Consider the following 27,469-nt stretch of genomic DNA (forward strand, 5'->3'; position numbering starts at 1 on the left):
TGTCATATCTTGCTCTACAATGTTCAACATTTGTTGTTCCATCCTAAACAAAAATTAATAAATAAAAAATATATAAATTCAAGTATGATCAAAATAAAAAAATTAAAAATCTATGAAATTCAGAATCAGTATGAGAGAAAATAAAAATTGGGACCTACTGTGTGTTTTGGAGGTAGAAAACAATTCAGAAGGAGAGATTTTGAAGATATTGACTATGGCTTAAAGCTTTCAAACACACAACGAAAGATTAGAAACAAACCCTAACAATAAAAGAGAGCCCTACTTATAAGAGTGAAAATGGGCCAGACCAGCCTACGATCGAACTTTCTTCAAGCCCATGTAAAACCAATTTATTTATTTTTTAATATGTTAGGTTCAAACTTTTTAAAAATCATATTGAATTAAAAATGATAGATAGACTTCAAAACAGAAAGAAATCTTTTTTTAAATTTACATTTTTTTTGGAAAGGAAAGCTTTTTTAAATCTACATGATGAGCTTATTTAACTAAATCTGAATAACTTTTAATAAATATTTTCATTATATAACATTGAGTTAAAAAATTTCAATTTTTCACGAACAATATATTTATTAATTTAAGCTTATTAACTTACATTAATTTATCTTTTTAGTATATTTAAATATGTGTAAAATTACCTATTTCAAGATGTTGATATAAAATAGATTGTTAAGTACATGTTGAATGTGCTGGAAAACACAAGAAATGAAAGGTTTTAAATGTGTTGACCACATTTTAAAATGTTTTCGTTAGACATAGGTTAATTTAAACCATTTTCTTTTGTCAAATTCATTTTAACACAAATAAGTTCATAAATCATTTATCTTTGTTAGCAAGTTTAAACAAAAAAGGTGAAATTAAACCATAAACAACTTGTGCAAAGTAGATAAACGAGAGTAAGGCGATAGAGAATGATGTGGTATATTACTTTTCAACTCATTTGGTTAACAACTCTGTGGGTAATCTAGTGTGAAAGAAATGCTCGAGTCTTTCGTCAAAAAGAAGACTTGTAATAATCTTACTGGTGGCTAGAAGCAAATAGAATTAATTTTGTTTTTAACTATCATTTGTTCCGTGAACTTGTTAGGGAATCACTTTGTTTTGAGGTTGCTATGTCCTCTTCCTTTTCTCTGTTTTGATTTTGATGTAATGTGAATCTTTTCTTCCTTATTTTTGGCCCATTTTAGTATCTTTCAAAAAAAAAAATATATGATGTAGTATATTTATACTAGTTAACAATCAAACAATAGCTAGTTTAGTCTACCTCTAACAACTTAATGTCTAATTCTTTAAAAAAAGACTTGATCCACTAAGTATTAATTTTTTATTTGGTGGTGGCCGGGGTTTGAACCCCAGACCTTGCATATTTTATGCATTGTCCATACCAACTTAGTTAAGTTCACGAGGACCACTAAATATTATTTCCGCTAACTATTCATGCATGGAAGTATTATTTTTTCAATATTCTCTCTAGGCTTTAAATAGATTCAGTATTTTTTAACAACCTCTCCATGTAGGACAATTATCTATTTATTTTTACAACGAAATAGGATCAATGGGTAGATGTGCTCTTCATATCAGATAGACTACTAGGATGACGACAAGTTGTCAGTTATGGGCTTTACTACGAATGTGAGTCTATGTTTTTTGCAAACGAATATTATTTATTGGTGACATATAGGGCGAACTATACACTAAATGGTTCATGGGGAACCATAAACAAGAGCCATAGAGTTATGTAGTTCTATCAGATCTTACCATGTACGCTTCACACATAATAAGTTTTTACTAGTGCAAAAAAGTGATTTAGAGACCCCGAATTTTAAAGGTTGCAGCAGAAGGCAAATTTAAAAGGTAATGGTGACACATTTGTAATAAGTTGTTGTCTTGAAATTTTGCGAGGTGGTTATTTCAAGATAAGACATACAAAACTAGGATGATGTTGATGTTCATGTTGATGACAATCTAGAATAGTGGTGGAGGAGCTTTGGTACATTAGAAGTTGTTCATTGACGGTCGAGAATAAACCTGCAAAATAGGTAACTACTGTGACACTCAAGCCAGTGTTAGAGAGAGAGAGAGAGAGAGAGAGAGCATATAAATGTGATCATACCAAAGGCGTGGCGTGGAGCCACACTTATATTAGCTAAGCTTGGGGTAACTGCTTTAGTGAAATTCGACGATAGATATGTAAGGGTTAGTTAGAGATCGATTCATAGATCATGATCAACTGGGGGAGTTGTTCTTGTGCGACAGGGCACACATATGACCATTGTTATCAAAAACGCGACTTAAGTCCCAAAATCCTGGTTTTTGCGACTTTGTGTAGCTTCAACGACTCAAATCCATAGCAAAGTCCCAAAAACAGGCAAAATCCTATCAAAGTCGCACAAAATCGCACAAAATCGTGAAATCCATTCAAAATCGCAGGATTTTGATGGATTTTGAAGGATTTTGTTCCTTTTTTTGATAAGAGTCAATTTTTGACCCGGTTCGTAAATTGACCCGATTTGAATCCATGACCCGTTCTATAAATACCCAAAAGGCAAAAAATTTTCATTCTTTCACTTCCCCCCACATTTATGTATATGTATTTTGTGGATTTTGAACTTTAGTCATTTATGACTATATGCAATATATAACATATATTTAACATTATTTTTGTTTTGGTAGAATCCTCGATTTTGATTGCGATTTTACGAGTCCCGACTTTGCTATCCTATATCGATTCTACAAAAGTCCTTGAGTAAAATCCTTCGATTTTGATTGCGATTTTACGAGTCCCGATTTTGCTACTCCCTTTCGACTTGAAGTAAAGTCCCGATTTTGATAACCTTGCATATGACCTTCCATAAGCCTTCCTAAGACGGTGTATTTGGTTAGTGGGCCATTTGAAATGGGTGGTTGTATGGACCGAAATCCGGTTTTAAACAGTCTCCTCAAGTACTTATTGTTATTATGACTGAAGGGATTTGTCTGCTTTGATAGCCACGAGGCAGACAGACAACAAATCATCTTACAATATTTTCAACATTTTTTTAGTCATTTTAGTCATGATTTGACCCAAATAAGAGAGTTGAATTCCTTGCAAAGCGTAAAGTAAACATGCATGTAAGGGAAATGTTAAAACAAAGCCCATGTTGCGTGAAGTTCCTAAAAGAACCTTTACTGATGAATGATTATAATCAGCTTATGAATTGGTAGCTATCACAAGGAACTGTTGTGCTGTTATTAGATGAAGCATCATTAGCAAATGGACGATCTAAGCTGTTTTAATGTTCCAGTTTCAATTGAATTATTTTCTAGGAGAGGTGATTTGCGATATTGGAGCAAGTGCAAATATGATGCCACTATCAATTTTCAACATTATCAAAGGTTGAGTTTAAACCTTGTGAGGTTTCTAAGCTAATAAAATACTTCTACAACTATGAACCATATGAGGAAGACGGATGAGAAACCTTTACATATAATAGGGTTGTATGGACTGGAGACAATGAGCCTTAACGTATAGGGCTCCAGGGAACAATGTAGACTTATATGTCACAATCGAGGTGTAAAACACACGTTGAATGACAGGTAACACATTCGTATATATCCTCTTCTATTTATCTTTCTAAGTATTTTTCGATTCATGTCAGAAACAATTACTTGCTTGAATTTCTACTATTCCTCATAATTCTTTTTAATTTTAATTTTTGCATGAATTACATAACATTTACGATTCAAAATTTTCATATTCTTTTATTCCCAAAAAGTTGTATCAGACCAGTTACATCAGAAAGTATCTTTACCCCAAAGTTCAAGAGCATGATAATTATTAGGGATTGATGTTGAAGATACTCATCATAATCACCACCTATTTTCAGTATAGCATAACCGGTGAGACTTTGAGCCATATATATTTCATTCTTCTAATACAATTCTTTCTATATGTGTGTTACATGTTTGAATGTTATTTTTGCTCGGAATTCAGGTTGTTCTCTACGTACTATCAGTTATATTACTTTACACATAAGGGACTTGTTTGGTACCTTGAACCTTTTCAAGCCACCCTTTATTATTATTATAATTTGATAAACCCCTTTGAACCTTCATGCAATATTTTTTTTTTGTTACTAAGTGACAAATCATGTCTCAAGTTTGAACCCTTAATGTCATCTATTTTATTTCTTTTGGAGTTAGATGGAATATTTTTATAGAACTAGTCATGATTTGAAACTAAGTTTGGAATTGCTAATTTGGAATTATCAACATTCAAAGTTTGGGGTAGGGAACCAATAGAAATTGTTTAACCAAAAAATGAAAAAAAAATTTGAAAAATATAGATAAACCATAAAAAACGGCCTTTAAAAAAATTTAAAGTGAAAATCAAGAGCCAAAATTGGTCTCTTAAAAAAATAGAAAAAGATAAAAAAAAAAAAAAAAAAAAAAGTAGTTCTACTAGTATCCATCTTGTTTTGGTGCAAGGAAGATAGGTTGATAATGCTTGATTAATTAGGAATGAGTAGGTTGAAATCCAATTTCAAGTTGTTTTGTTAGTCTACTTTCCCAAATGTATCTCACTTTAACCTAAGTCACATTATAACCCTGAAAGACCTCTAAAGTGTGTAGATAATTTGATCTTCAATATCTGTTTAGAATTGTTTCAACCTCACAACCAGATGCATTCAGATGATGAATGGAGTGGAAAAATATCGTGACCAGCCCTACTGACTTTAGGAGATACATACGTTTATCTAGGAAAAAAGTGTGGTTGGGAATATGAACTATCTTCTCTAAGTCTGTCTCGGTTGCATGGATGTAGCGAGTTAGTCAAGCCTAGAAATGGAATGGATGATTATTTGGGCAATCTCTTCGAAAAGGTATGTTCTCTCAAAAATTTATACAAATTTAAAATTCAATTAGTTCTTTTAGTTACTTAAGGGAAATCAACGGTTAAAGTTTGGGGTTGTGATGCAACATATTTTTCAGCATGTTTTAAGTAATTTTAGCCATGGTTTGACCGAATTAAGAGGAGTTTTGGATAAGTTGCCTATGCTGTAAGGGACATTTTGTAAATTTTTTCATATCGAGTCATGTAATTCAAGTTCTTCCCTAAACCAAACAATTGTTAGCTGTTTTTGATGCATTCCATTAAAAAAATAATGTAATTCGGCAAACCAAGACACCTCGTTAAGAACATGGAAGACATAAAATGAATATTCAAAAGGCCTTTGAAGGCATTACTAGTTGAGGAAATTCTATCCCAAGTCCCATTAGATGTTTGAAAGTGCTTGCAATAAGGCCTCTAAATTACTCAATAAGACAAAGAAAATGATAAAAACGCATTAGAAGAAAGTGTTACGCAGCCCGGGTGTACAAAACAATGTTGAAAAGCACTATTTTAGGGACGAGAAATGATATTTGTACAACCATTTGTGACAACATTTTGGACAACTTTCTCTCTCATACTCACATGTTGTACTTTTTATCTCTCTTCCTTTTTCTCTTTCTATTGTTTTTGACCAATAAGAAAAGAGAGAAACAAGGTTGTCATGAAAGTTGTCTTGAAATAGATGTACATATATCACTACTCTTTAGGGACCACGTACTAGGTATGCATGCCCATGCGCAAGGCGCATGCGGTTCCAGGAATTAACACCCAATATATATAAGCTCAACTACCAGAAAGGAATTGTCCCTATATTACGTACAATGGAGAAACTTCTTTGCTAGACTTAGGAAATTATCTTCATCATGAATCCCAAGAATACAACTCTTAGCAAAATTCACATAAACACAACAGGCTAAACCAAACCAATGTAGATGGTCGTGATATCACAAAGGTTAGCCATAAATGCATCACTAACGAGAAAGGCGTCATCTTCATACTTTTGATGACAAAGAGAGATCATATACTTTCCGATCCTAAACCTCAAAAATCTTCGGACTTTATGAATATTAATATCATGAGTTAGGCACCATTAATGAAGACATAAAGACGCCTTGACAAAACACACACAGAGATTAAAGAAGTCCACTTCCAATCAAAATCCAAGAAACTCCAACTTATCATAGTAAAATCCAGGAAACTCCAACTTAGAGAATCATAGGACTACACAAAATTCATCTTTAGAATGAGACACTCTCTCCCCTATTTCCTATCTATTTCAATAATTTCATTTACATTCACCACCTCGTCAACAAGTTACCTCCATTTTGCATTCAAACTATACATAGATCCCAAAAGAGAAATAGGCCTAGGTCGAAAGTCCTCGAAGGAAAGGTGGGAATTGAACTTTGTAATCAAACTAACAAAGTAGAAGAAGAAATTCTTAGGGACATGGAACTACTCAAACATGGTACTTACATCCTCTTTCACCAAGGGTCAAAACATCTTAAAAGAAAAACAGAAATGAAATGATCAAAACCTAGTTCCAAACTATTACAATTTCTTTTATGAAGTGTAGACGAATTGATATTTATAATACTGTGCGGGGCTTGTGTTTTCTCTTCAAAACAATTGGATATTTTTATGGAGGGAAAGAAAATAATATATAATAGAGTAATTTTTTGAAGAAAATATATAATAGAGTAATTAAAAATATATATAATATATGTTGGTGGTACCTCGTAAATAGAAATCAATTTTTAATGTTTTTACATTTTAAGATATAATAAAATATTTACTTTTGGTTTTTATAATATTAAATTAAGCATGTTATTACTACTAGCATTTAAGCTTCTTCATTTATTTCTCAGCTAACGCACACAACAAAACAAAAATATAAACATAAATCCTTCAAAAAAAAAATATAAACATAAAGTCAAATGTATTTATCCATATTTTGAACCATGTACATTTGAATTATTTTTAAGCGTATCTAAGCTGGGAATAGTGTTTTTACTAAATAAGTTTGGTCCTCGATTGAAATTATCTTTTGCCTCTTAGCATTGTTTTTTGTTGGATACTTCACCCCTAAAATTACTACATAAGATGGGTCAAGGATGCTTTTGCAATTTCATTACATTCAAAGATTATAGTGAAACCTCTCAAACATTTTGGGATCAATTTACTCACGTTTGTAAAAATAAGGGTAAAATTTAAAAAGGGAAATGGACACACAAAGATTGATTTCCTTGAAAAAATAAAAGTTGAAAATGGGTTTTATCGCTTGGATACAAACCATCACACTTTTTTGTTCCAAATTAAAACAAAATACGAAAAAAAACATATATGATCACTTCTACAATTTATAGTCTAAGCCTGAAATTCAACTAACTAGGTGCTTTTATTCCAAGGATTTTCTAAAGAACCTATAAATTGAAGCATTTGGGTAACATCAACATCATAATTGGAAGAAGCATTTGAAGCTTGATCATCCAAATCCACAAATTAACCAATTGAGGCTCTCTTGCTTTTCTTCCTTGGGGCCTTTTGGCCGTTTGGTCTAGCTGCCGATGTTGTTGGAACCTTCAACTTTCCGCCCTCTGAAATGGCTATGGCCGGAATTATTCCGGTGCCGGTGGCGTTGATGATTGCAGGTTCAGCTTGTTCCAGTAACCACCCTATTGTTTCTCCATCAGACTTGTGACCAAGACCTCTCGTCAACTGGAAGATCCTAGATGCACATGTTGCTGACAGTGTGACTCTTCGGACACGTCCCTCCACCTTCGTGTGACGGTCTTCTGATGGTTTCTTTTCGGCCGACACTGTCTTTTGTGGTTCCAGCGGGTTCAACGTCTGTTTTTCCATGCATCCTGAACAAAAATTAATAAATACATAATATATAAATTCAAGTATGATCAAAACAAAAAGATTTAATCTATGAAATTTTGAAGCAGAATAAAAGAAAATAAAAATTGGGGCCTACTATGTGTTTTGGAGAGTGAAAACAATTGAGAGGGAGAGATTTTGATGATAGTGTCTGTGGGTTGAAGCTTTCAGACACACATCGAAAGATTGGAAACAAACCCTAACAACAGAAGATAACCCTACTTATATGAGTGTAAATGGGTCAGACCAACCAGGGCCTATGATAGCGCTTTCTTTAAGCCCATGTCAAATCAATAATTATTTAATATGGTAGGATAAGACTAGAAAGCTTTTTTAAATCTACATGATGGGCCTATTTAAGTAAATATGAATGACTTTTAATAAAAAAAAATTATTGTATTAGATTGAGTTAAACATTTTCAATTTTTATGAACAACATTTATATTAATTGAAGCTTATTACCTTACATTAATTTATGTTTTTAATATATTTAAGTATGTGTCAAATTACTTATAAAGATGTTGATATTAAATAGATCGTTAAGTACATGTTGAATGTCTTAAAAACACAAAAAATGAAAGGTTTCAATTGAGTTGACAGTTTTAAAATGTTTTCTTTAGACATATGTTAATTTAAACCATTGTCTTTTTTCAAATTAATTTTAAAAAAAATATAATTTATTTATCAAATCATTTAATTTCGTTTCAAGTTAAAACAAAAATTGATATTAAACCATAAACAACTTGTGCAAAGTAAATAAAGAGAGTAAGCGGAGAGAGAATATTCGGAAGTTAGTTTGAGATTAGTTCATACATCAAGATCAACTAGGGGAGATGTTCCTGTACGAAACGACGTACATATGACCTTCCACAATCCTTCAAAGTTAGTGTATTTAGTTAAAGGGCCTAGTGAAATGGGTCATTTTATGGGCTGAAATCTGGTTTGAAACAGCTCCCCCTCAAGTGTTGATTGTTATTATGGCTTAAGGGACTTGTTTGGGTTGATAGTCATTAGACAGACTAGTGACAAATAATGTTACGTTAATTTTAGCATGTTTTCTAGTCATGATTTGACCAAAATAAGAGGAGTTTAGATAAGTTGCTTATGATTTGATCCAAATAAGAGGAGATTTATATAATTTGGGTCAAATCTAAACTAAAATGACTAAAAAATATGTTGAAAATAACGTAAGATGATCGGTTATCAAGTTGATGGAGAGGCCAATGGAGAAAAGCTGTAATACATACAAAAAGTCTAACAGATATCAAAATCTCATGACCGGTGAAAAATGTGCTACTCTAATCTAAACAAAAAATCTGTGTATACCAAGCCAGCCGTAAATCAGTTAATGTTACCACGAGTGCAAACTTTCAAGGTATAAAACCAATGATAATCTACTAATAACTTTCAAGGAGTTAAATGAACCAATTGCCAAGTGTAATTTTTTTGAATAGCACACATCTCGTCGATCATTGATTTCCTTCACTTAGGGTGGGATAATGATTCACCTGAAGATTAAGGAATATAAATTGAAGACAAAGAACAGAAGCAACTATAATGTACAGGAGAAATTTGATGCTAACACAAGTCAATGTAATGAGGAGATGGATTTGAATTAGGACGTTAACCTTTACGAATAACAATGGGATGTCTATGGTCGCGTCCAGTAAAGGCAGTGGCAACAGAGGAGAGTCTTGAATGTCCACGGTATTTGGAACAAATGTCGGAACATGCAAACCCGATGGTTGTGGATAGCTACAGTGGTATGTTTAAAAGAGGTTGTCGAGTCGAAGGATCCACGGGAGGGCTGCATGAGGGGTAGTGGGAGAAATGAAAATAGTGGGCTCAGGTGGGACATACACGGTAGGTTTAAGAGAGACAATATCATGCAAGGCAGGCATATCGACATTAAGATGGTCTGGATATGCGTGAGTCTACCCAAAGTAAAGAACATATTCAAACCAATGTAACATTTATGGAATTGACGTACAATCGAAGAGTAGGAAAGTAACAACGATAACCTTTTTGAGACTGATGATAACCAAGAAAGACATATTATAGTTATCGGGTTGAGAGTTTGTCTAGACCAGGAGAAAGATCATGGAGAAAACATATGGACCAAGTGACACGGGGTGGGAGCGAGTGTAAAAGGGTATTAGGAAAAGAGATATAGTGTGGGACTTGATTACCTAATACCGATGATGACATGTGGTTTATATATAGAATGCCGTTAGAACATCCTCCAACCAAAAATGAAACGGAACATTGTTATGAAGTAAAAAAGTTATAGTAGTTTCAATGAGATGCTGATTTTTGCGCTCGGCTACCCATTTCTTTGGGGTGTATCAGCGCAAGAAGTTTGTTGAAGAATACCATTAGAAGCCACAAAATTTTAAAATCCGTGGAACATATATTTTTTGGCGTTATCACTAAGGAAACACCAAATAGACACTCCAAATTGAGTTTTAACTTCATCATAAAATTGTTCAAAAAGAAACTAGCCTCAGATTAAGTGAAATAGAAATGATTGTTGTGATTCTTTTAATGATTTAGCTTCTCAAATTGATTGATTAAGTGATTATAACAATTGAGGGTTGTTTGATGACATGAGATTTATGTCCAAAAAGGAGAATTAGAGTCTAAAACAACTCATATGTGTACCGAAGAAAGAAAAATAAGTAACATATATTTTTTTTTATTCAAGTGGGGTGTGGGTATTAGACTTAATTTTATTTTTAGGCCCATAGCTTTTGCATGCCCGGCTTGGTTGAGCAGCATGCACACCCTCAAGGTCGGGCCTGATGACGACTGCACAAAAGAGATAACGTCGACAACAAAATGATTCGATGAAAAGTTAACGACTACATGAACAAGGTGGAAATAGTCGTGCGGAGTGTGAATCTCGTTGTACTACCACCAACATTAGTTACATTGCGATGCAACACATCCACAAAAGCACAAGGAATTGAAGCCTCCACAGACGGAAGTTCCGACCCAAAAACAAGATATATTGAAACTGCACAGACTAAAACAAGAAATGCACCATGCCCGACTCGCACTAATCAATGGATAAACCGCGATATTAGCCAAAGCACATTAAACAACACGAGAAGCTATACACGACAGACCCTAAAACAACATTGTTGTACCCTTGCAACCCCCAAACACAACACAAACCAACCAGCGAGGAAAAGAACTTGGGAAATGAACCATATGTTAAAATGAACAATCATGGGTTAAGCACCTTCAGCCACCATCGAATACGAGAGGACAAGCTCATCAGAGACCCATCGGATCTACCTGAACAACGGAGGTCGAGGTGAAGCTGAGGGTGGAAATGAGTTCCCAATACCTCCTCGGCTCACTGCCAGCTAAATCTACATGTTGAAGAACTAGATTTAGATTAGGGAGGTAGGGGAGGACGGTGGTTGTGTAGTGCTGTTAGAGAGAAGGCAGAAGATAAAGTTTAGAGAGAGAGATGGCGTGAACTTGAGTTATTATAATTTATTCTTCATGTTTTTGTATCACTTTCTACTCTTTTCAACTAGACACACCCACATAAACATACAACATACTTTTAGGAGTGAAAAACCAAAAACGAAATGATTAAAGATAAGAAAAAAATAAACTAGCAAGAGAGTTCTTGTTCACAAGTTTCTTTTGGAGCTTGAAGTAGTTACATTGTGCTCAGAGCTTTATAACATATAAAATTCACAAAGCCTTGCATTTATAATATCCAATAATTCATTCATTAAGCAAATTCATGCAAAATTATTTTAGAACAAGATCATATTCAGTTATTAAATCCTCAAGAACATTCAAGAATGAATTATTTCCATTTTTAGCACTTAAGGAATAACAAACTTTATTACTCCGTCTCATAATAAGCTATCTATTTGTAAAAAGTATTTGTCTCAAAATGAATGACATCTTACTTGCCTTACTGCATGATTGATTACTTTTTTCCAATAACTAATTTAACTGACAGAAGTAAAGTTGAATGGCCTAAATGTAACAAAAGGGAGCCAAGCGAAAGAACTTGATTGGTAAATACTAAAAAAATTAAAGAATTTTACTAATTTAATCATATATTTAAGACGTAAAATCTTTAACTGAAGACCCAAAAAAGTAACTTGATTTCACTTCCAGTGTGCTTTTGATTTTTTTTTTTTCAGGTTGAATTTTATTTTCATTCTGCACGTGATTTGCTGGAGATTTGTTTTCCATAATATACTCAACTGAAGTATCATTCAAACCCTCATTTTTCTGATCGCTAATTTGCTTCTTCTGAGCGGTTGAATCGTTCAGTATCATCACATGTCACAACTTACACAAGCAAACCCTCTTTTCACAAACAAAACACTCCCTCACATATTCATTCACAAACCAAACCCTATATTATTATTATATATACAATATACAATCTAAACCCTCAACTCACACATTCATTCTTTATCACGTAGGGTTACACAATCAAACCCTCTTTTCACTTTCATTAGCCGCTGCTGCTCCTTTTCCCATTTTGAGCAAATATTTGCATACTTCAAACAACCCAACTTTATCAATCCCACAACTCCGATGTAACCAAGAGCAGCTCTGTTTGCGATCTCTATGCTTGGAACGATGAGTCGTGATCAATGCATCTGTTAGAGATCTGATGCGAGAAATATTGTTGATGGCGACTTCTGTATATTTACCATATCCTACATGGTTTTTGAAATCATCAAAGATAATTTTTGTCTTTGCATCGAGTGTAATTTCCTTGATTAATCATGTCCAAAGAAGTCGGTGATGTTGATTCAGAAGATTCACCACACAAAAAGAAAATAATCATTTGAAGGTGCTGAATTTAAATTATGTGTATTTTTTTTTTTTGAGAGATATAAATTATCTATATATTCATTTTTTTAAGTGTTACCGACAAGATGTGCACCGAAAGTTATAGCTGGTAGCATGTACCGCGAGAAATGCAAAAAAACCAAAGAATGCTATTCCTAGGCAAGTCATTCAAATGGGTTTTAATCTATGATGATCTGATTACTATACTTTTTTTTCATCGTGATCACGATTATGCATTTAAATTTGCAAGTTTAAGGTTCATATCCAGCTGATAGCCAATTCGGGGTCAACAACTTTCATATTCTTAGACAAAATTTGGGTAGAAATGTGCAAGATTTGTTCGATTCAATGTATCAATTCAGTTTCGTGTAAATCTTGTGTTGTTATAAAAATTAGACTCACTCCTTATTTAGAAAATTACTTACTCAAATGATATTGTTTACCCGCTAGAACTCTATATTTGTGGACAAAAGGATGTTGTTCAAGGTTAAGGTTAGCGATGCCAATTAATTTTGTAACGAGAGCTTATACATAGACACGGCATACACCCCTTAAACCTCCACGCATAAATGCAACATGTGGCAATGTGGGTCCAAAATAACTACATATCCTTTGTTGCACATTACCAAAATACCCTCCCAGATAGGGTGTGTACAAGAGTGGTATGAAAAAAGGGTGTCTATCTATATTTTCCCTTTCGTAACTGACGTAGTGGCGTAGTTATACAGTGAAGAAACTTACTCAAAATGAGAATATTATTAATCAGTTTTTGACTCTTCATGGGATCAACGTAAGAATACAGTTTATGGCTTAATTAATTCATACTCAACAGTTTTCATATCTATATATGTTGGATAGTGAGAAAACTTGAGAAAGCATTTACAATTCTTGAATAGATAGATCCCAATTAGGTGTAAATCAAAACTTTTTGTCAAAAAAAGGTGTAACACAAATTGTTTAAGCTATAATAACGGCATTGTATCTATAATATTTAATTCGATTTATATGAAATAAAAATAAGGAATAGTCAATCACCAAATGAAGAATTCAAAATCATATCTAAGGACTGATTATTAGATTCATGATATCTTTGATATTAATAAAATGGTAAGTATAGTCCCAGTTTCAAGTCATAATATCTTTTTAAATAAAATTGTGTTTTATTATCTTAGTTCTCCACTAACATTGAGGGAAATATTCCACTTTCAAAGTTAGCAATTCATAAATAACAATAAGCTACTGATTGAACAAACGCAACAAATACTCAATTGAATTGTAGCTGACAACAACAAAACAGAAAGAAGAATATGTCAAACAGAAACTTACACATTTAGAAAGAAAAATATAACAACAAAATAATCACTAAATGATCGAAACCATGCTTGTTATGTCATCAAGGGCGATCTCTCTTGTAGTTATTGCATGATGGACACTTGTATATATCATTATGCTTAACCCTACCAGGGGTGATATTCACACATTTCCCATGGAACCACCTCTCACAAATATCACAGAAAATCCAGAATTTATCAGGGTCATATTGCTCACCGCATGCACCACATGAGTTCTCTCCTTCTTCATCTTCATCTTCCTCAAAAAGTTCTTCCATCTCGGATGGGCGTGTGTGGTGAATTTATGTTATAGGACAGAAGGCCTCCTAAGAAATTGAGAGAGAAACGGGTCTTGCTTCTTTGATAAAAATCTCAAGGATCATACACAATACATATATAATCCTAATAATATTCCTTATGCTATTGGATTGATCTCATCCTTTCTACCAACTCCTAACCAGGCCCGGCCCTGAGGGGGTGCAAACAGCTCAACAGAGCTGGGCCTCCCCCAGCCATGTGCCTCATTTTTTTTTAATACCCACTAGTACTACTGCCTTCCAATTTTTTTTTAACACCCCCAGCCATTTTCCGTCCTCTTGTTTTAGCCTTTTAGGCCTATTTGAAGTAGGTCCTCTTGCTTTTGGTGTTAGGTGGGGGTTCCTCATGTATACGGTAGTCATTTTCACCTTTGGGTGTACTGCATATATACGACACCTGTATTTATCTTTTAAAAAATATAAATAGAACACTGCTCTTTCAAAAAAAAAAACGTTTTGATTTTATCACTGGCCTCTTTTCATTCCCAGAGCCGAGCCTCTGAATTCTTAGGGACGGCCCTGCTCCTAACAGACATATTAGTCATCAAGCTTCTAGAATACTAATGAGTCATCATACATCTAGAATAACTAAGACACTTGAATAAATGAGATAAAACATTAAATGGAAATAAAGTCTTTGAACTTCTTAGGCTTGATGATGTCTCTCTTGGGCCTTTTCTGCACACAGTATGGCTCACATCCCTGGTCTGTATCAATCTCCTCGTCTTTAGTTAACTCCAAAGCCTTAGTATGCTTAACCTGAGATTTTATAGCCCGCTGCACTTTCGAGTTGCACTTGGATTTGCTGCCATTATGGCTTGAAGCTACTTGTTTCTTTTCTGCTCCAGTAACAACTTCAAATATTGACGGCATATCATTTATCATATCGAAAAGGCGCATCCTGTCAGATTTGTCAAATCCACATCTTGCCCCAAAGTAGTGTGCCATGGCAATTAACCATGCATCACTATGAACAGCAACTAAGGATAGCCAATCTTTCTCTTGCATGCGATCCCTTTCAAAGTTAAATCCCAGCATAGGCTCGGGAAGATCTGGGGGAACTTCCATAGAAGGTAAATTGACTTCCCATTGCTCATTAGGGAAACTGTATAGCCACAGACTCTCCTTCTCTGGGTCAGATTGGTTATAGAACTCTTCAACATCAGTGGTGAGAGCCTTGATGAGACCAGCGCGACGACCATTGAAATCTCTGAAAACTTCTTCGACGGTGTGTAGATTATATTGTATGCCGTTGTTTGAGAGGCATTTTCGGCAAAGCCTCAAGAAACAAGACTTCCCTTTACTTAGATTTTTGCGTGTAGCAGCAAAAACCTTTATTTCTTGTCGGCACTTTCATGTGTAAAATTAAACAACATACATGTTAGCATCAAATTGAACTATAAATTTAAAAATAAAATATGTGCAATAGAGTAGGAGCTTAGAAATCAACCTGCTGACAAGTTTTGCCATGAACACGAGTTTTTTTTCCAACTCGAATTCCACGGGATTTCTTTCCCCTAACATTGATTCGCTGTGAAGGAAAAGAAGGTTTCATGTTGTTGTAAGTGTTGGTGGTGGTGGGAGTAGATTGAATTGGTGTTGGATTTAGAGGGGTGATTTGTTGGTTTGAGCAGGGATGGAAGGGGGTTTAAATTCGTTTTCAGTGGCCGTTTTACCAAATTTTATTATTTTAATTTTTTATGGTATAATATAAATTGTAAATATTTTTTTATAGAAGTTAAATTTTCGGTACCAAAAAAATGTTATATCGGTCAAAAGTTTTTTTCTTAAAGATAGAAAAAGTTTACTGAATTTTATTATTTTAATTTTTCATGGTATAATATAAATAGTTAATATTTTTTTATAGAAGTTAATAATTTCGGTATCAAAAAAATGTAATTTCGGTCAAAGATTCTTTTTTTAAATAAAGAAAAAGTTTACCGAATTTTATTATTTTAATTTTTTATGATATAATATAAAAAATAAAAAATTTATTTAGAAGTTAATAACTTTGGTACCAAAAAAGTGTAATATGGGTCAAAGGTCTTTTCCCAATAAAAACTAATATTGATCAAAGAAATAAAAAATTATTATAAAATAAGAGTGTGAATAAACATTGGAGAGTTAGACATCCCAAAGAAACGTGATGGTCGGATTGAAAAAGTGAACCAAATCGTTTTCTAAATATTAAAGTGATACGTAGAGTATCGTATCCAAAAGGATTTTCGATTCGTCCAAACAATTCGCGTTACTTATTTTTTGTGACGATATAATAATAAAAGAGTTAAGGGTTAGAGATTGCAATTATTTTTTTTTTGTTTGCAACAGAGCAAGTTACCTGTTTGGTTGCTGATAGACTTTTTGGCAAGTGTACCAAAACCATCGAAGTAATAAATAAGATCGAATCTATGAGGTCCGTTTTTAACTTGTACTCAGCAATTTCATTATCAAAAAGGATGGGTAAAATTTCTATTGATGCTCTTGGCAGTTGAATTGGTTTTTATAAATTAAATGGAATAAAAATAATAAAGATTGCTTTTTGAAAATTAGAGAGATGTATGGTTAAGACCTTTGAATCCTCCGAAGTCACTAGTGCAGAAAACACTTTTTAAATCGAGTGAATATGACTTTTTAAATCGGGTGAACATCCGATTTATTGGTGGCCGATTTAAAAAGTGTATTTGATTTTAAGTCAGCCCCCTTTACCCGATTTAAAATCGTTTAATTTAAATCGGTTGAACCCATCTAAAATCTTTTAATTTAAATCGGTTGATACCATTTAAAAAAAGGCTAACAAGAGTCAAAAATCTTTGAATTTAAATCGGTTCACCCCATTTAAATTCTCTCTATATTTTAATTTTTTTTATACACGATTATGGTACTGAATATAATATGAAATATCATATGATATATGATCAATGAAGGTATAAAACAATAATATTAATTTACTAAAACGTAATGTGTGCTTACTAGTACATGTCAAATTACAAAATAATTATGGACCACAATAATTTGAATACCTCTCATGTTTATTGAGACTAGGAGAGGAGTATATGTATCGATGCCCTGCACACATTTAAGAAACATGGTATAAGCAGAAGTAGAACAAATGATGACATAAGAGAATGATGACAAGCAAAACTTGATGATCTTAATTTAAATGTTGTTATCATCTTAGTTTTGGTACTGTAAATCTTAGCAGCCACAGTATTTCAATAAGAAAAACACTAACAACTATTAAAACATATCATACAAACCCACAGGAAGAGCTTACCACAAGTGCAGTTCAGCCTACTTTAAATTTATGTAGTTTTAAAAATGCAGTCCCAGTTTTTCAATAAGGAAAATACTAACAGTAAGACGAACAACATAATAAAGAAAGTATGAACATCGAATCTAGTATCAAAAGGCAAATGACAAATAGTAAGTCAGTCACCTACATTAGCTCTTCAAGCAGGCGAGGTGCTGTCTCAAAAATCCGTTTGAAATCACTTGCTAAAGATGGAGACAGGGCTGCAAATGCACGAGTCAACCGAGCTTGATCTAACAGCTCCGTCTAAACGTAAATAGCATAGGGGTGAACACAAAAAGGATTATTTGAAATCAAAATAGAATAAATGATTTTGTCCATAATCAGCGCCACCTTCCCGGCCAAAACTTTTGCATTCAATTTATACACAGATCCCAAAAGAGAAATAGGCCTAAAGTCCTCAAAGAAAAGGTGGGAATTGAACTTTAGAATCAAACTAAAAAAAAGGAGAAACTCTTAGGGTGGTTACCATGGAAATGGAACTACTCAAACATAGTACTTACATCCTCTTTCACCTTTCTTAAAAAAAGAGAAATGAAATGATCACAACCTAGTTCCAGACTACAATTTCTTCTATGAAGTGTAGACGAATTGATATTTATAATATTGTGCGGGGCTTGTGTTTTCTCTTCAAAACAATTGGATATTTTTATGGAGGGAAAGAAAATAATATATAATAGAGTAATTAAAAATATATATAATATATGTTGGTGGTACCTCGTAAATAGATATCAATTTTTAATGTTTTTACATTTTAAGATATAATAAATATTCTTTCTTATAAAATATTTACTTTTGGTTTTTATAATATTAAATTAAGCATGTTATTACTAAGAGCATTTAAGCTTCTTCATTTATTTCTCAGCTAACGCACACAACAAAACAAAAATATAAACATAAATCCTTCAAAAAAAAATATAAACATAAAGTCAAATGTATTTATCCATATTTTGAACCATGTACATTTGAATTATTTTTATGCGTATCTAAGATGGGAATAGTGTTTTTACTAAATAAGTTTGGTCCTCGATTGAAATTATCTTTTGCCTCTTAGCTTTGTTTTTTGTTGGATACTTCACCCCTAAAATTACTACATAAGATGGGTCAAGGATGCTTTTGCAATTTCATTACATTCAAAGATTATAGTGAAACCTCTCAAACATTTTAGGATCAATTTACTCACGTTTGTAAAAATAAGGGTAAAATTTAAAAAAGGAAATGAACACACAAAGATTGGATTTCCTTAAAAAAAATAAAAGTTGAAAATGGGTTTTATCGCTTAGATACAAACCATCATACTTGTTTGTTCCAAATTAAAACAAAATACAAAAAAAACATATATGATCACTTCTACAATTTATAGTCTAAGCCTGAAATTCTACTAACTAGGTGCTTTTATTCCAAGGATTTTCAAAAGAACCTATAAAATGTAGCATTTGGGTAACATCAACATCATAATTGGAAGAAGCATTTGAAGCTTGATCATCCAAATCCACAAATTAACCAATTGAGGATCTCTTGCTCTTCTTCCTTGGGGCCTTTTGGCCGTCTGGTCTAGCTGCTGATGTTGTTGGAACCTTCAACTTTCCGCCCTCTGAAATGGCTATGGCCGGAATTATTCCGGTGCCATTGGCTTTGATGATTGTAGGTTCAGCTTGTTCCAGTAACCACCCTATTGTTTCTCCATCAGACTTGTGACCAAGATCTCTCGTCAACTGGTAGATCCTAGATGCACATGTTGCTGACAGTGTAACTCTTCGGACACGTCCCTCCACCTTCGTGTGACGGTCTTCTGATGGTTTCTTTTCGGCCGACACTGTCATTTGTGGTTCCAGCAGGTTCAACGTCTGTTTTTCCATGCATCCTGAAAAAAAATTAATAAATACAAAATATATAAATTCAAGTATGATCAAAACAAAAAGATTTAATCTATGAAATTTTGAAGCAGGATAAGAGAAAATAAAAATTGGGGCCTACTATGTGTTTTGGAGAGTGAAAACAATTGAGAGGGAGAGATTTTGATGGTATTGTCTGTGGGTTGAAGCTTTCAGACACACATTAAAAGATTGGAAACGAACCCTAACAACAGAAGATAACCCTACTTATATGAGTGTAAATGGGTCAGACCAACCAGGGCCTATGATCGCGCTTTCTTTAAGCCCATGTCAAATCAATAATTTTTTAATATGGTAGGATAAGACTAGAAAGCTTTTTTAAATCTACATGATGGGCCTATTTAAGTAAATATGAATGACTTTTAATAAATATTTTTTTATTGTATTAGATTGAGTTAAACATTTTCAATTTTTTATGAACAACATTTATATTAATTGAAGCTTATTACCTTACATTAATTTATGTTTTTAATATATTTAAGTATGTGTCAAATTACTTATTTAAGGAAGTTGATATTAAATAGATCGTTAAGTACATGTTGAATGTCTCAAAAACACAAAAAATGAATGGTTTCAATTGAGTTGACAATTTTAAAATGTTTTCTTTAGACATAGGTTAATTTAAACCATTGTTTTTTTCAAATTAATTTTAAAACAAATAATTTATTTATCAAATCATTTAATTTTGTTTCAAGTTAAAACAAAAATTGATATTTAACCATAAACAACTTGCGCAAAGTAAATAAAGAGAGTAAGCGGAGAGAGAATGATGTGGTATATTTATATTGGTTCACTGTTTTTCTTTTTGTGGTGGCTGGGGTTTGAACCCCGGTATTTATATTGGTTCACTGTTTTTCTTTTTGTGGTGGCTGGGGTTTGAACCCCGGACCTTGCATATATTATGCATTGTTCATACCAACTGAGCTATGTTCACGAGGACTATTGGTTCACTATCAAACAATATTTAGTCCAATCTAATCTTGATAATATAATGTTTTATTCTCTCATAAATGAATTAAGCCGCTAACTAAATATTATTTACTCTACCTATATACGCTAAGTACTATTTTTTTAACATTCTATATAGGCTTTCCTTAAAAAAAATAAAAAAAAAAATCTATATAGGCTTTATGATTATTCATATTTTGCCTCTCTAAGTAGATCAACTATTTTTCAGTAACCTCTCCAAGATGGATCAATTATGTATTTATTTTCAATAAGATCAATAGGTATGTGTGTTTTTTACAAACGAATATTATTTATTGGTGATAACAAAGGGTGTTCATTGACGGTCGAGAAGAAACGTGCAAAAATGATAACTACCATGACGCTCAATGCAGTGAGAGAGCGGGGGGGGGGGGGGGGGGGGGGTGTAAATTTATATGTATGAGGGGTGTGGCATGGAGCTAAGCTTATATGGCTAAGCTTAGGGTAACTGCTTCCGTGAATTCCGAGAACCGATATTCGGAAGTTAGTTTGAGATCAGTTCATAGATCAAGATCAACTAGGGGAGATGTTCCTATACAAAACGACGTACATACGACCTTCCACAATCCTTCATAAGTTAGTGTATTTGGTTAAAGGGCCTGGTGAAATGGGTCATTTTATGGGCTGAAATCTGGTTTGAAACAGCTCCCCCCTCAAGTGTTGATTGTTATTATGGCTTAAGGAACTTGTTTGCGTTGATAGTCATTAGACAGACTAGTGACAAATAATGTTACGTTATTTTTAGCATGTTTTCTAGTTATGATTTGACCAAAATAAGAGGAGTTTAGATAAGTTGCTTATGATTTGACCCAAATAAGAGGAGGTTTATATAATTTGGGTCAAATCTAAACTAAAATGACTAAAAAAATATGTTGAAAAATAACGTAAGATGATCATTTATCAAGTTGATGGAGAGGCCAATGGAGGAAAGCTGCAATACATGGTAAAAGTCTAACAGATACCAAAATCTCTTGACCGGTGAAAAATGTGCTACTCTAATCTAAGCAAAAATTCTGTGTATACCAAGCCAGCTGTAAATCAGTTAATGTTACCACAAGTGCAAACTTTCAAGTTATAAAACCAATGATAATCTACTAATAATTTTCAAGGAGTTAAATGAACCAATTTCCAAGTGTAATTTATTTGAATAGCACACATCTCGTTGATCATTGATTTCCTTCACTTAGGGTGGGATAATGATTCACCTGAAGATTAAAGAATAGAAATTAAAGACAAAGAACAGAAGCAACTATAATGTACAAGAGAAATTTGATGCTAACACAAGTCAATGTAATGAGGAGATGGATTTGAATTAGGACGTTAACCTTTATGAATAACAATGGGATGTCTATGGTCGCGTCCAGTAAAGGCAGTGGCAACATAGGAGAGTCTTGAATGTCCACGGTATTTGGAACAAATGTCGAAACATGCAAACCCGATGGTTGTGGATAGCTACAATGGTACGTTTAAAAGAGGTTGTCGAGTCGAAGGATCCGCGGGAGGGCTGCATGATGGGTAGTGGAGAAACAAAAATAGTGGGCTCAGGTGGGACATACACGGTAGGTTTAAGAGAGACAATATCATGCAGGGTAGGCATATCGACGTTAAGATGGTCTCGATATGCGTGAGTCTACCCAAAGTAAAGAACATACTCAAACCAATGTAACGTTTATGGAATTGACGTACAATCGAAGAGTAGGAGAGTAACAACGATAACCTTTTTGAGACTGATGATAACCAAGAAAGACATATTATAGTTATCGGGTTTAAAGTTTGTCCAGACCAGGAGAAAGATCATGGAGAAAACATATGGACCTAGTGACACGGGGTGGGAGCGAGTGTAAAAGGGTATTAGGAAAAGGGATATATAGTGTGGGACTTGATTACCTAATACCGATGATGGCATGTGGTTTATATATAGAATGTCGTTAGAACATCCTCCCACCAAAAATGAAACGAAATATTGTTATGAAGTAAAAAAGTTATAGTAGTTTCAATGAGATGCTGATTTTTGTGCTCGGCTACCCATTTCTTTGGGGTGTATCAGCGCAAGAAGTTTGCTGAAGAATACCATTAGAAGCCACAAAATAGACACTCCAAATTAAGTTTTAACTTCATAATGTAGCCTCAGATTAAGTAAAATAGAAATGATTGTTGAGATTCTTTTAATGAAACAGCTTCTCAAATTGATTGATTAAGTGATTATACAAATTGAGGGTTGTTTGATAACATGAGATTTATGTCTAAAAAGTAGAATTAGAGTCTAAAACAACTCATATGTGTACCGAAGAAAGAAAAATAAGTAACATATATATTTTTTTATTCAAGTGGGGTGTGGGTATTAGACTTAATTTTTTTTTTAGGCCCATACCTTTTGCAGGCCCGGCTTGGTTGAGCAGCATGCCCACCCTCAAGGCCGGGCCTGATGACGACTGCACAAAAGAGATAACATCGACAACAAAATGATTCGATGAAAAGTTAACGACTACATGAACAAGGTGGAAATAGTGGTGCAGAGTGTGAATCTCGTTGTACTACCACCAACATTAGTTACATCACGAAGCAACACATCCACAAAAGCAGAAGGAATTGAAGCCCCCACAGACGGAAGTTCTGACCCAAAAACAAGATATGTTGAAACTGAACAGACTAAAACAAGAAATGCACCAGGCCCGACTCACACTAATCAATGGACAAACTGCGATATTAGCCAAAGCACATTAAACAACACGAAAAGCTATACACGACAAACCCTAAAACAACATTATTGTACCGTTGCAACCCCTAAACACAACACGAACCAACCAGCGAGCACAAGAACTTGGGAAATGAACCATATGTTAAAAAGAACAACCATGGGTTAAGCACACCTTCAGCCACCATCGAATGCGAGAGCACAAGCCCATCAGAGACCCACCGGATCAACCTGAACGACGGGGGTTGAGGTGAAGCCGAGGGTGGAAATGAGTTCTCAATACCTCCTCGGCTCACTGCCAACTAAATCTACATGTGTTGAAGAACTAGATTTAGATTAGGGAGGTAGGGGAGGATGGTGGTTGTGTAGTGCTGTAAGAGAGAAGGTAGAAGATAAAGTTTAGAGAGAGAGATGGCGTGAACTTGAGTTATTATAATTTATTCTTCATGTTTTTGTATCACTTTCTACTCTTTCCAACTAGACACACCCACATAAACATACAACATACTTTAGGGAGTGAAAAAACAAAAACGAAATGATTAAAGATAAGAAAAAAAATAAACTAGCAAGAGAATTCTTGTTCACAAGGTTCTTTTTGAGCTTGAAGTAGTTACATTGTGCTCAGAACTTTATCACATATAAAATTCACAAAGCTATGCATTTAGATAAACCTAAATTATAGTATCCACTAATTCATTCATTAAGCAAATTCATGCAAAATTCTTTTTGAACAACATCATATTCAGTTATTAAATCCTCAAGAACATTCAAGAATGAATTATTTCCATTTTTAGCACTTAAGGATGAAGACCCACACCTAATTGATAAAAGAAATAACAAACTTTATTACAAAGACATTTCTTCCTTCGTCCCATAATCAAGCAATCCATTAGTAAAAAAGATTTGTCTCAAAATGAACTACTCTTTTCACTTTTCAATGTAGCAATGATTGGCTTCTTCCAATTATAGTACACTATAATTAAGGATCTAAAATCATCGAAAAATAACTAATTTGAAGACAGAAGTAACATTGAATGACCTATATGTAACAAAAATTAATTAAGGGAACAAAATGAAAGAATACTAAAAAAAAAAAAATTGACTAAATTAGGAACCGTTTGATTTGGATTTTTTTTTTTTGAATAAAAGTCTATTTTTTGATTAAAAAATTTATTTTTTTATTTTTGTAGTGTTTGTTTTAGATTTTTAAAAAATCCATTTTGTAAAAAAAATCATTTTTAGCCTCAAAATGAAAAGCTATTTCAAGTAGTTTTTCTAAAATCTATTTTTTTCTCAACACAAGGAACTAGGCATGGCAATGGGGCGGGGTGAGGACGGGTTTTACATTCCCCGTCCCCATACCCGATTGTCATATACTTACCCGTTACCCTACCCATACCCAACGGGATGAGAAATTGAACCCCAACCCCGTCCCCAACGGGTTCGGTTATCCCCGCCCCATCCCCGTCCCCACATTGAATAATTTTTTTAATAAAAAATAGAAGTTTTTTTGCAACCCCTAGAGAAATGTTGTAATGCATTATCGAACAATATGCTCACTTTAACATTTGTTAGATCGATTGATTTAGTTGCGCCTTTAAGTATCAATGGTAGTTTTTATAACACGACAATTATTAAACAAAATAACATGACATATCAACATAAAATAGTTTTCTGCATTCAGGACGGGTTTGGGTATGAGTTTGGAGTTGGTACCTATATACCCGTTACCCGTCCCATACCCGTGTTTTGGAATCGGGGAAAACTCAAACCCATACCCATACCCAATCAAAACGGGGAAAACCCGTCAAATTGGGTTTAGTTCGGGTGGGTAACCACGGGTATGAGTTTTTTGCCATGCCTACAAGGAACTCAAGTGTAAGAGTTTCAAATCTTCAAAAAATCATTTTTATCATAGTAAATAAACATAAATAGCTTTAGATTTTTTTAAAAATCTCTTAAAAAAATCTCTAGATTCTTTCAACTCAAAACCTTTTTTTTTTTTAAAGCTGAACAAAAGCACATCTCTAAAAAAAATCTCCAGATTCTTTCAACTCAAAATCTTTTTTTTTTTTTAAAGATGAATAAAAGCACCCTTAATCATATTTTTAAAACGTAAAATCTTTAATTGAATGCCTACAAAAGTGTCATAATAATTCTTTTTTTTTTTTACCTCCTGTGTGGTTTAGATTTGTTCTCAACCGAAGTATCATCCAAATCCTCATTTTTATGATCTCTAATGCTTCTTCTGAGCGGTTGACTCGTTCAGTATCATCACGTGTCACAGCTTACACAAGCAAACCCTCTTTTCACAAACTAAACCCTCAACTCACACATTCGTTCTTCTCACGTAGGGTTACACAATCAAACCCTCTTTTCTCTTTCATTAGCCGCTGCTGCTCCTTTCCCATTTTGAGCAAATACTTACATACTTTCAACAACCCAACTTTATCAATCCCACAACTCCGATGTAACCAAGAGCAGCTCTCTTTGCGATCTCTATGCTTGGAACGATGAGTCGTGCAACAACTAGATGCACCATCAATGCATCTGTTAGAGATCTGATGCGACAAATATTGTTGATGGCGACTTCTGTATATTTACCATATCCTACATGGTTTGTGAAATCATCAACTATAATTTTTTATCTATTCATCGAGTGTAATTTCCTTGATTAATCATGTCCAAAGAAGTTATTGACGGTGATTCAGAAGATTCACCACACAAAAAGAAAATAATCATTCGAAGGTGCTGAATTTACAAAAATGTGTTGGAAATGGTTTGACGCGGACCTGTGAGCTAGAGACTGATTTACGCTGGTATTATCAAGCTTTCACAAAATGTGCATCGAAAGTTATTGCTGGTAGCATGTACTGTGATAAATGCAAAAAAAACCAAAGAATGCTATTCCTAGGTAAGTCATTCAAATGGGTTTTAATATATGATGATCTGATTACTATACTCTTTTTTCGTGGTGATCACGATTATGCATTCAAATTTGCAGGTTTAAGGTTCATATCCAGCTGATAGCCAATTCAGGGTCAACAACTTTCACATTGTTAGACAAATTTTGGGTAGAAATGTGCAAGATTTGCTTGATTCAATGGATCAATTCAGTTTCGTGTAAATCTTGTGTTGTTATAAAAATTAGGGTCACTCCTTATTTAGAAAATTACTTACTCAAGTGATATTGTTTACCCGCTAGAACTCTATATTTGTGGACAAAAGGATGTTGTTCGAGGTTAAGGTTAGTGATGCCAATCTACTCGTAACCGACGTAGCGGCGTAGTTATACAGTGAAGAAAACTGGTGTAGTGGCGTAGTTATGCAGTGAAGAAACTTACTCAAGATGAGAATATTATTAACCACTTTTTTTACTCTTCATGGGAGCAACGTAAGAATACAGTTTATGGTTTAATTAATTCATTCTCAACAGTTTTCATATCTATATATGTTGGATAGTGAGAAAACTTGAGAAAGCATTTACAATTCTTGAATAGATAGACCCAATTAGGTGTAAATCAAAACTTTATGTCAAAAAAAGGTGTAAAACAAATGAGAATTGCTATATCTCCCGAATTCTAATTTCCCGAATTTATCCCGAGAGCAGTTTAGCCAATCAAAACTCATGCTTTTCCACAATACAAGGACGTTAATTGTGCAGTGGGTAGTTCCATTTCAATTGCCCACAATTCACGGAACCCTCTTCTAATAATACAACAACAAATATTTGTGAAAAAAAGAACAAAAACAGCACAAAAAGGCAACAAATCATTCGGGATACTCTCGGGAAATAATGTCTCGTGAGATAGAGCATTTTTCAAAACAAATTGATTAGCTGTTATACCCTAATTTTGGACCTAAAAATACCAATTCAATTCCTCTTTTCTTGCATCTTAAGTCATTTGATATGTCTCTGATCAATTGCATCTTTCTCTGCATTTTATTTCAATGTTATTTGCAAAATTCACATGCAAGGGTATTTTAGTCATTTCCTATGTCAAAATTTCTCTCAATCTTTCAAAATTTTGTTTGAGTCCTTTCAAATAAGTTTGAATAAGTCTTTGCTTCATTCCATGTCAGAATCCATTTCAAAAGTTGCATTTGAAGTCATTTTAGGTCAGTTTTGCCCCTAGGGGCATTTTAGTCTTTTCAAGTGTGAAGACTCTGTTCAAATCTTAAAAGTTGTCTCTGAGTCTTTTAATTTTGCTTGTATGAGTCTTTGCTTCAATTTCTTGTAAAAAATCCATTTTAAAAATTTGCATCTGAGTCATTTACAGTTGTTTTAGCCCCAGGGGCATTTTGGTCATTTCACACGAAA

At 33.7% G+C, this 27,469-nt stretch overlaps 1 protein-coding gene and 1 long non-coding RNA gene across 2 annotated transcripts; one reads left to right on the plus strand and one right to left on the minus strand.

Moving 5' to 3' along the window:
- Positions 1-14,006: 14,006 nt before the first annotated feature.
- Positions 14,007-23,174, minus strand: LOC146914794 (PHD finger protein ALFIN-LIKE 5-like). The gene is made up of 3 exons (XM_085716185.1): positions 23,165-23,174; positions 14,946-15,391; positions 14,007-14,204 (listed from the first exon to the last, which is right to left on the minus strand). Exons 1-3 carry the CDS (start codon positions 23,172-23,174, stop codon positions 14,007-14,009), a joined length of 654 nt encoding a protein of 217 aa, XP_085572311.1.
- Positions 23,175-25,737: 2,563 nt separating this feature from the next.
- On the plus strand, positions 25,738-26,319 carry LOC146914795 (uncharacterized). The gene is made up of 2 exons (XR_015014394.1): positions 25,738-26,062; positions 26,153-26,319. It is a non-coding gene; the product is annotated as an uncharacterized LOC146914795 (long non-coding RNA).
- Positions 26,320-27,469: the final 1,150 nt, after the last annotated feature.

Source organism: Medicago sativa, chromosome 6 (genome assembly GCF_051527215.1).
Source record: "Medicago sativa cultivar Bolivia chromosome 6, Bolivia_mono, whole genome shotgun sequence".
NCBI lineage: Eukaryota > Viridiplantae > Streptophyta > Magnoliopsida > Fabales > Fabaceae > Medicago > Medicago sativa.

What these genes read in the sequence shown, in the direction of transcription:
- LOC146914794 (XM_085716185.1), bottom strand. An exon ending in AGGGATGTGAGCCATACTGT is followed by an intron (nt 14,205 to 14,945) that starts GTGCAGAAAAGG and finishes GAACTTTTTGAG; the next exon opens with GAAGATGAAGATGAAGAAGG.